Raw genomic sequence first — 11,246 nt, 5'->3', positions numbered from 1 at the left:
GAGTTTGGAGTTGGCGCCAACACTAGCAGCAGGCTTAGCAGAAGCAATCCTGTATTTATACTAAACAGTGGTTCTATATAAAAGCCGCCATCTCATTGGCAATGCGGAGCCCTTCATTCTCTTGGAATCTACCGCCCCCTGCAGGGAGAACTCGGCAAAAGCAAGTGGCCCATCCGACGCGCGCCTCTGCGTGACGCCATTTGCCGAAGCTTTAAGAGAAGAGCCGTTGGCTCATCGTCACTTCCGGTTCGCCAAGCAGCTGAAAGCGGCGAGAGCGTCGGGCTGCCCTAAAACTTTACGTTCTTCCGCCCTCCCTCCCGCCGGCCAAACCTCTGCTTCCTCTCGTCGCAGAAAGACCAAGAGAGAAAGGCGAAGGGAGCAGAGGCGAGAGGACGGAGTGGGCCGTGCCTGAGCCTCTTGAGTCCCGGCCTTAGCGCGAGCGGAGCACTTGGGGGGGGGGGCAGGAGGAGGAGAAGGAGGAGACCGGCTCTCCAGCTGCTCAGTGGGCGGAGCCGAGCCTGCGCAGTGTTGACTTGTGCGCGAGCGAGCTTCGCACTCGGGGTGGCCCGGCCAAGGAAAGAAACAAACTGTCAGGTAACGGCATCTTCCGTTGTCCCCTCCCCCACCAGGGAGGAATGAGGGGGCGGGGCGGGGCAGCGTAGAAAGGAGTTGGCTGTTGGGGAAGCTTGTTTGTTGGGTGATACGACGCGGCACTCCGAGAGCGGAGACCGGACGGGGCAGGAGAGGCTGCCCTCCCCGCCCTTGTGACCCCTTCCTCTGCCTGAGGGGGGGGCATCATATGGGGCAGAGATTTATTCCTCCACACACCTCGTAAACCTCTTCACACGTACACACGTGAGTCTGCGTGTATGTAGAGTGTTCTCATCTCAAGGCACCCGATAGCGCCGAGGGCAGGCTTGGGAGGATCCATTTCACCACCAGAAACCATATATTCCTTACAGCGCGGGAAAGGGCAGCCTCTCCTTAGGACCTACTTACGAGTTTTCAGTAGGCATTTCCTTGGTCCTTGTGAGAAAGGGGTGCTGGGCGAGGTGGGCCGCTAGCCTGATCCAGCAGGACAGGGGGCATAGTTCTTCATTGCGCCACAAGGTTTGTATGCGGAAGCTTGCAGGTCGAGTCCCCAGGTAGGACTCCTCTGTCTGGAACCCCCAGAGAAGCCTGTACAGTCAGCATGTACAGTACTGAACTAGGAGGACCAATGTTCAGACTCTGTTCTGTAAATACATAAGGAACATGAAATCAGTCAGGCAATAAGACCTTTAGGCATACCAAGGTGCACAGAATAAGCACAAGCCACTGTTTTATCTGTCTCCACTGCAGTGGATGTTGAATTGGACATATCTGAGGCATTGTTTTGGGGAAGGTTTTCTGTAAGAAGCTGTCAGTTTTGTTTATTAAAGAATTTGTATTCTGCTCTTCTGTGTTTCCCATGCATAATACTAAAATATAAAATAATCAAATGGTGATAAAAGCAACTGTTAAAATACTGTAAATCTAAAAACTTAGCAGGATAAAAACAAAGTTTCTGCCTGGTGCCAAAAGGACAGCAGTGTAATTGTCAGGTGAGCCTTGGAAAGTAATTACAGTATGTGAATCTGATGTTGCCACTAAGAAGATACCCTCCCTGTTTGCTACTCACTATTGAGCATTTGAAATCCTTTATCAGAGAGGTTTTTTCTCAATACAACTGGTCCTAGTTAATTCAAAATACAGCTGCTAGGCTACTAACTAGTTTGTCAGTAGTTAAAGACAGTCCCATATACAATACATTACAGCAATCAAACAGTTGTAACAAAGGATAATGTTTTAGAGCAGGCTTCCTCAACCTCAGCCCTCCAGATGTTTTTGGCCTACAACTCCCATGATCCCTAGCTAGCAGGACCAGTGGTCAAGGATGCTGGGAATTGTAATCTCAAAACATCTGGAGGGTCAAGGTTGAGGAAGCCTGTTTTAGAGCTAAACTACAATTAAGTTAACAAGTCACTGAGAGATGGCATTCAGTTAAGATGTGAAATTGTGGTGAATATATGTATCATTAAAATCCACCTATTTGCCAGAGTTTTGGAGAATAGGCATGTCTCACCAATTTCTAGGAATGGAATTATGATATTAGAGGTGTGTCTTAGGTAAATTGGTAGAGATATTAAGACTAATGTGGTTAAACACAGAACAAGGTTGAAACAATATGGCTTCTTCAAAGGGAAGTTATTTGCAAACTTTGATATCAAGAATATTATTAAACACATAGATAAGGGTTATATAGTAAATGCCATATACCTGAACTTCCAACAAGCTTGTGTCAAAGTCTATTACCAAAGGCTCATGAGTACGCTTCACTATCAGTAATTGAAAGTTTATTGATGTAACTTGCAAGCCACTCTCCATTGAAAACTGACTTGATTGTATTACACCTATAGGAATAACTTTCAAAACATCTCTCATTGTTAATACATATTCACTATGGCCTATGCCAGTGATTCAAGAAAAAAAAACTTATCATGATTTTAAAAACAAAACTAATAGTTCATAAGAATCAAATTCAGCAGGAAGTCCCATAGAGTTCAGTGGAGCTTATTCCCAAGTAAGTGGGTATAGAATTGCAGCCTAAGGAGGATGTAATCTATCAAAATGGACATAGATTTTTTTAAAAAAAAAATACAAGTAGGCAGTCCCTAAATAGGTTTGCCATGTGATTGTTTCTCCTACTCTTGTTATATTGGTTGTTGTTTAGAAATAGAATTTGTAGGGAGGCAAATTGTTTCTGTACCCCAATTGGCTCTCCCACCTTAATTGCCCTTCTGAAACTGCTGTTTCTCCCCAAAGGTTCCATTTGCTGTAATACTACCTTTGAGGGCAAATATCAGCATTGAAGGGCAGAATTTTCAGTAGCAAAGTGATGTGGAGGATCAAAACCCATCCCTGCCTGTGCACTATGATCCTAATCTGGATCAAGTCCCTCACAGCTCCTACTTCTGAACAACAGCAAAAGAACCTAGGAGAAAAAAATTCTCACATTTATTAAGCATTTTTGTATTTTGGGACGGGTGTTTAATGTACTGGGGTACAAAATTTTGTCTAGCTTCAGCCAGCCATTTCTCTGTAGATTAAAAGAAACGCCCTTGTTATCATGTGTTGTGGAAGTACACTAAAGGGATAATATGATTCATGTGCATCTAAAAGCTGACTATTTTTATATTTTGTAGTGGTTTTTCTGGGGGAATAATTTAGCCTACATGTGCTTCTGTACTTCTTGGAAGAATGACAGATGACAAAGATGTACTTAGAGATGTTTGGTTTGGGCGAATACCAACTTGTTTTACCCTATATCAGGATGAGATTACTGAAAGGGAAGCTGAACCTTATTATGTAAGTATTATAAACGCATGCAGAACCATCATATTTTGATGTTTACTATTTGACTATACTTGAGGAACATACCGTGTTTTATCATCTCCTTGAATAAATGGTATACTAATACTTCCCCCATTATGTAGACCTTCTTGGTGCTGGAAAAATGATAGAAAGAGGAGATAATGTTTGTTAAACAAAGAACTGTTAAGGGAACTTCTTCTAGCTTTTCCATTACAGAAAATTCTTTGTGACTGGATGAATTTCCATGCTGTTATTAATTTTGTAAAGTTATTTGGATGGTTTGGAAATCTTAACATTTGAATTTACAACCCTCCTGCCCATTAAAAAAAATATTGCTTTTCCATGTGTTTGAGGAATTCTAGCCTAGATGCTGCTATGCCATAATCTGCTGTTGCTACATTAGATTGATTCTGTTCCCAAGAAATAGCAACAGCCTGAAAACACAAGGGTGAAGTATTTCCCCAAAGACTTCCAAATAGTAGGAAAACAAAGTCCTAAGCATCCTGTTTAGAAGAAACTTCACTCTTTAAGCAAAGTGTGTGCTTTAATTTTCTTGAGGGTTGATTGTCACTGCAGGTAGTTTTCTCCTGTTTGGGTGCAGTCCCATTTGTCCATATGAGGAATATGTTTATTATGCTAAAATACCATTTCTCTATGAGACCCGAGATTCTCTCTGAAGCCTTTAAATGGAACTTGTGAAGAAGCTGTGTTTTGTGGAATATACCTTGACCACTTTTCAAACTGCAGTCATTAGCACACTTACTTGAATAAAAGTCCCTTTGAACATGGTAGAACATAACTTGCATATCAACAGTCCAATACTATTTATGTTGTAACTACTGCTCATGTGATTGAAAACTAAGTGTGATTCTTTTCATGAAGATGTGCTGTGTACCTTTTCTTTCAGCTGCTTTTACCCAGAATAAGTTACCTGACACTGGTAACGGACAAAGTGAAAAAACATTTTCAGAAGGTTATGAGACAAGAGGATATTGTAGAAATATGGTTCGAATATGAAGGCACACCACTAAAATGGTGAGTTATTTAACTTTTTGAGTATTTTAGAGTGTTAGCATCTATATTTCCTGACTGCATATTGTTTTAGGGAAGCCTAAGCAAATTGGAATTGCCCTATCAAAATCTAAGATTGTGGGCAACCTTTTTTAAAAAAAGATATTAATTCCTCAGTGACGTCAATATATCAAATACCATTCTCTTTTGCACAATCAGGATTAAAGTGCTTCCCCCCTTGCTTTCTCAGTGCATGCACAGAATTCCAATTGTCATTCTGTCTCTGCAAGTACAAAAATGATGGTGATCTCTTAGTTTCAGATGTGTCCAACATGAAACATGGTCTCAGAGAATTGCATAAGCTTGAGAACTAGGTTTCTCCTTTCCATTAAATCAACTTGCAGTTTACAGGTGTAGAACTGCTATGGCCTTGTGCAGACATAATTCGCTCACTGCTGAACTCAGGAGTGAACTGTGAGGATTAAAAGCTCCATTAAAAGCCTTACCCCAATTTTATTTTATAAAAATTTTTAAATAGCTGTATTGGTTTTTCTAATGACACCCCACTTTACAGAAATCCCAGGGTATACAGTGAACATACAGCATAAGAATACACAGCAGTCTACAATACTAAAGAGGCAACAGATTCTGTCCACTATATGTCTGCACAGCCTTGAGAAGACTGATAATGCATTTAAGTCTGTTTGTTAGAACTGTTGCAAACAACGTATAGTTGCAAGCAATGTTCAGTGGTACCTTGGAAATCAAATAGAATCCGTTCTGGAAGTTCGTTTGACTTCCAAAATGTTCAGAAACCAAGGCGCGGCTTCCGATTGACTGCAGGAGGCTCCTTCAGCCAATCGGAAGTCGTGTAAGCTGTGTCGGACATTCTGGTTCCAAAGAATGTTTGGAAACTGGAATGCTCACTTCCGGGTTTGTGGCGTTCGGGAGCCAAAACGTTAAACACGCAAGGTCTTCGGGATCCAAGGTACGACTGTATAGTCACTATTAACAGAAAGTTAGGTCTAGACAAGTCCATCTTCAACAGGCCCTTATTAGCTTTCAATAATACAATACAGTAATTAGGGTTAAGTGTTGGTGGAGATGTTAATGGCAAAGTCAAGGGTTCCTGCATATCGTAAGATTCGAAACTGTCCTACCGGTAGTTACACAAATGCTTGCATAGTCATAAGCAGCTTGTTAAATCCCACCCCAGTTTACATTCTTCTCAAATACAGATCTGTTACCCACCTTAATTACATTTGAGGCTTTCTTACAGTGACATCAATTATAAATAAGCAATACAATTTGTTGTCCCTAATTAGGATTTTTAAACTAGAAGATACTGATAATAGTTGGTGCACATAATGGGTTCCAATGTGCCCAGGCTTTTGAGTGAGGTTTGTTGTGTTACTTTCGTGAATATGTGATTGTTAATGATGTCTTTTAAAATCATGACCATAAGTTTAAACATCAGAATTCTGCTAACTAAAATACAGTACTTGAAAATAATCATTGATTGGTTTCTCTTTAAAATGGACAAAGCCTTAACCTACAGGTGTGTTAATAACTCTTGATAATAAGAATTCAAAACTTCACTCAATAGTTCTGTGATATTTGAACCCTTTTAAGGTAAACGGCGTTTCCGTGCGCTGCTCTGGTTCACCAGAAGCAGCTTTGTCATGCTGGCCACATGACCCGGAAGCTGTTTGTGGACAAACGCCGGCTCCCTCGGCCTATAGAGCGAGATGAGCGCCGCAACCCCAGAGTCGGACATGACTGGACCTGATGGTCAGGGGCCCTTTACCTTTACCTTTAAGTTTGATCATACATGGTGTTTACAAAGCAATGGCATAGCATTCAAGCGGAAGTTCTTAAATTAATATTTGTTCATAAATCTGTTTTTGAATTTTAAAAAGTTGGAAAATTTTAAAATTAATTATGATAGTGTTTTTAGTTAAGTGTCACTTTTCAAGTTTTTGAATCCTCAAGCAGATGTTCTGCAACTGCACACCACATGCATGTTAGAGATGCCTATTTTTATTTTTGCATTAGGAACTTCCATGCTTGAGGAAATCAAGATTAAACATCTTCCATAACAAACTGTTATTCTCAGCAACTCATGAAGACTTTGTGGTTGCTTGACACCCTCTTTTCCTTTTGCCTTAGGGAGAAAGTTTATTACATTTTTCTTCCTCTTGGCTCAAATTCTAGTTTAGGCATATCTGGCTCGTAAAGCACATTCTTTAAAAGCTAAAAGACACTATTCAGTGTTCCATTTTACATTTAATATCATGAAGTGCCTGCAAACCAACAATGATATGGCTTACTTATCTTTATCCTTCCTTCCCTATGTCTCAGCACCTACATATGGCTTGAAGGCTAAAATTAAAAACTGATGGCTCAATGATCCTGTAATAGTTTTTTATATGTCTTGTACAAAATAAAAACCATTTAACCATTTTCTTCAAAGCCCAGTTTTCAAAATAAAACACTGACATGGTCAGTGAGGGCCATTTGGTATCTGAGAGGGTGCGGAAAAGAGGAGCACGTTTGGCTTTGTTTGCAACAGTGTTCCTAGGCTGTGCCATTTATTCCTATGGGTAATGAACCACCCATATGGGACGAAGTAGAGCCATTAGGATTATCCCCACCCCCCAATCTAGTATAAGAGAACTCTCACCACTTGAATGAGCCTTAAGAAAAGCCCTTTCCCTGGAAAATGCAAAATCTTGTTTTAGAGGCACTGTTTGGCACCTGGGTTGGATATAGATATATCAAAGAAGCGTTTCAGTTTAAAGCATTGTAGATTTAAGCAGGGAAAGCAGGTAGAGAAAAATGGGGTTCCATGGCGCCATCTAGTGGCACAATGTTATATCACACATACAACTTTACCAGTCTAGCTGAGTCCATAGATAAAACATATGAAATGAAGAGTGATATCATTACAATTAATGGTGTGATTATAGTTCTTAAGGGCTTATCTGCAATATTTAAAGCCAGGAATATTATCAATTGTGTTAATTTCAGTATCCTGAAGACATGGGAATTAAAATCCCGGTGTTTAAAAACCACAAAAGTCTTGTAACATGTTTTGAAAGACTAACATATATTATGGCATTTTTGCTTTAAGCTGTACAAAATCAGTTATTCCTTGAGAAGCTGAAAGAGGGCTTGCTTGGAGGTTGTTTTGCTAACTTTGATTAATGCTGCTACTTTTCTGGAATTTGAAAATATGTACAGTGAGATCCTCTAATGTATGCATGCCCACTCAAGGTAATTCCTATTGAATTCAGTGTGTCTTACAGATAATTAGATATAGGATTTCAGCCAAAGTGACATGCATAGCTGTCAAGTTCTCCCTTTTTTAAGGGAAATTCCCTTATGCTGAATAGGCTTCCTCGCGAGAAAAGGGAAAAATTGACAGCTATGGTGACATGCTACTTCCCAGGCTCCTAAAGATTTTTTTTAACACTGTGATGAAAGAGCAGCTAGTAGAAATCATGGGTATAATTTCTGTATCTAGTGGCCTCAGTAGTTCACTTAAAAGTTACTGCATAATGCTTACCGTACCTATCCAGCAGATGGTGCTAAGTAACTACATATTGCAGCTTCACACATATCTTGTTTTGTCCTGTCCTTCCATTTGTAGATAATAAAACAAGTAAAAACTATGAACTGTTTTACTAGCCTGCAGTCATTAAAGGGGACTTATGCACTAAAATTAATATTGACACCCAGCATTGGAATCGAATTCTAACCTGCATTTTGTTACAGTTAACTGTCAGCCACGACTTTAGACATTTACTTTAACCCCTTGTAACTGGCTTGTGTGAGAGAATCATGGTTCTATTGATGGACTATGTATGGAGTCTGACAGTGTTTGGAAAGATTAGATGAAGTTTGTACTCTTGTGATAGTCTCGAAATCCTCTACAATCTCTATGAAACATCTGACAAAACACATGCTTACTGACAGAATTATATTATTGCAGAGTTGCAAGTGAGTGTGAAATTTTCTCAACACTATCATATAAATATTATATTGCCTTATAATATTGTACAACTATTTACCCTTTCTTTGCAGGGGGCAATTACTCATCATGGGCTGCTCAGACTTATGTTGTAGCATTTGCTGAGATACTTGTAAGCAGAAATGTTAAATGATTGAAGAGACTGTTACTATAGAAAGCATTTCAAATAGTATGTGGTTCATACTTTCAGAGAGCCCCTGTCCCCACTTTGAAACTACTTAGTACTTTCAGTTTCTGTCAGCAACAGCCTTGAAAATTGACAAGAGCTACCAAACTGTCAGAACATGAGTTTAGACATGTGTTGGGATTTTTATCTGACCAGTTTCTGAATATATTAAGGAAAAATAAATCATCTGTAAAGTGGGCCTTTTCAGAAGAGTGGCCATGTTAATGTGATGCAGCAGAAGTAACCTGAGAAATAGGTCAGGCCGGACCTAAACGATTTGGGCACAAGCCTTTATAGACTAGATTTGTAGACTTCATCAGATGCATGGTGTAATCCTCAGGCACCACTTATATGTACACATGGGTATAAAGGTGAAAATGCAGGAAAACTGCAATGGTATTCAGACAGTACAGTCTTACTGCATAAATGTATGCAGAATTAGAATGGTAAAATTTCACAACAGTAATCAGTGATAGCACATCACCTTGCTATTAACTTGGATTAAGAACACTGCAAATCCAGATGTAGGTGTTTTGGTTTGTGAACTTTGCCTTGGAAGCAGAACATGTTTCGCTTCCTGTTGAGGGTGTTCCATTTGTAAATTGAGCCCCCTGCTGCTGTGGGAAAGCACACCTTGGTTTAAGAACTCTTTGGTTTAAGAATGGACTTCCGGAACGGATTAAGTTCGTAATGATATAGGCAAAAATCTGCCTTTATTCCCTTATTGGGTTCTCCATCGGTTGGAGAATATAACAGAGGCCAACCAGAGAAGTTTGAGAAGCAAAGCCTTTATTTTCGCTGTTGCAACAGGGTCCTTCCTCTCACACAGGAGAACAAGGAAGGAACACCAAACAGAGGTGTCTTGCCCTTAAAAAGAAATTTGAAATTGGTTTCAGCCCACCCCCCAGAAGCATCATCCATATGTCACAGAAGGGGTGTAGCCCAAGACCCCCCTCCCTAGATTCATCATAGGTACATCATGAAAGGGGAAGTCTGGTGGTAGTAATCTGAGCATCCTGGACCCTGCCCCCAAAACCTAATCAACAAAAAAGAGATATTTACATTTCCCTGTTTCCCAGCCAAGTTAATCACACCCTTTTGTCTGGCACCCAGGTATCAGGATGCCAGGAATTATCACTTTAATTCCTGAGACAATGAGAAGGTTCCCCCCTCCCTTCTTCTTCCTTGCAGAGGAACACCTGGTCAGAGAGAGAGTCAAAATGGTGTCAGAAAGGCCTGTCTTCCTGTCCTGCTTCAGTCATGTGCCTGTACTGTACATTCATGTACATGTTTTATGAACAATTATTATATATATATAGATATGACCTCAAAATTCTTATAACAGTAAACCAAGGTACCACTGTAGGAGAAAGCCATTGTCTCTGTTTAGAATTGAATTTCTTGATTCAGCAGTTTCACACTTGAGTTTTCTTTAAAGTTCCTTTGTTAAAGGTTGGCACCTTAAGGTCAATAACAGGGCATTCTGCTAAATTGAAATGTTCTACTGGTTTTTGGTTAATCCCTTTGATGTACTGTATCATATTGGAAGATGAATGGGTGAATGACACCTTGGTGTTGTTGGCTGATATTATTAGGTCCTGAAATACTGTTGTTTGAGTAGATATGGGAACATTCAGCATCTGGGTTTGTTGCAGAGTATGGTCTTTTAGGGTTCCCTGGAGTTCCTTGTGAAGAGCTGTTTAGGCTAGGGGCTGTCTGTAAGAAAGTACTGGCCTATCATTCAAGGCTTTGAGAAAAAAGCATTACAGTGGTGCCTCGCAAGACGAATTTAATTTGTCCCATGAGTCGCTTCATATAGCGAAAAATTCGTTTTGCGAAGCGGCTCCCATAGGAATGCATTGAAGTCCGGTTTCCCATAGGGTGCCTTGCAAGACGAATAAAAAAAAATCATCTTGCAAGGCACCCTATGGGATGAAAAAAAAATCGTCTTGCGAAGCACGCCATAGGAAACTTTGTCTTGCGAGTCTCCATTGAAATCACAAAACACATTCGTCTTGCGAAAAATTCGTCTTGTGAGGCATATGTCTTGTGAGGTACCACTGTATTGCCAAGCATGAGCTATAGTTCTTTGATATATTGGAGTGATTTCAACTAGAAGCTGGAAGCGGTGACAAGTGGTATGTCACTTTCTCTTCTACGCCTGCCCTATAGTAGATGATTCCTAGATGCTGGTCTAGTCTTTATCTGTGTTTTCATTTCTTTGGGTGTTCAGTTCTTTGAGTGGATACTGTATCCTAAAAATCCTTAAACAGGTCAGAATAGAAACAGCTGAATCACAGGGACCTGGCTATAGATAGTGGATTTTGTAATGTGTTCTATCTGAAAGTGAGATGCATGTAGCATAGCTGCCAAGTTTTCCCTTTTCTCGTGAGAAAGCCTATTCAGCATAAGGGAATTTCCCTTAAAAAAGGGAGAACTTGGCAGCTATGATGTAGATATGTGATATCTGTAGGTTTTAGAAACATGGTGGTGCTTACATGTCACCATGTAGTGCACAGTAGTGTCCAGAAAGTGAATGTACTGTATGGATTGTTCTAGGCTCAGGTGAAGGTGTGGTGAAAGTTGTTGATCTGAAGACTGACTAATTTAGAAAGAGACCCTGTTTCAACAAGGCCTTAAAAT

General features: G+C 40.3%; 1 protein-coding gene across 2 annotated transcripts in view; it reads left to right on the top strand.

The window, feature by feature from the left end:
- Positions 1–271: 271 nt before the first annotated feature.
- ATG5 (autophagy related 5) overlaps positions 272–11,246 on the top strand; it is a 32,489-nt gene continuing 21,514 nt past the window's right edge. The window contains exons 1-3 of one of the 2 annotated variants that reach the window (XM_035109305.2): positions 272–594; positions 3,225–3,387; positions 4,301–4,428. In XM_035109305.2, coding sequence (XP_034965196.1) covers positions 3,280–3,387; positions 4,301–4,428 — 236 coding nt within the window. In that variant the 5' untranslated portion in view covers positions 272–594; positions 3,225–3,279. Of the gene's footprint in view, positions 595–621; positions 856–3,224; positions 3,388–4,300; positions 4,429–11,246 lie in introns of those variants that run through there. The other variant, XM_035109306.2, reaches the window with a different exon arrangement.

This window comes from Zootoca vivipara, chromosome 3 (assembly GCF_963506605.1).
Source record: "Zootoca vivipara chromosome 3, rZooViv1.1, whole genome shotgun sequence".
NCBI lineage: Eukaryota > Metazoa > Chordata > Lepidosauria > Squamata > Lacertidae > Zootoca > Zootoca vivipara.
Note: the sequence above shows the minus strand (reverse complement) of the source record. Positions and strands in the feature narration are given on the sequence as shown.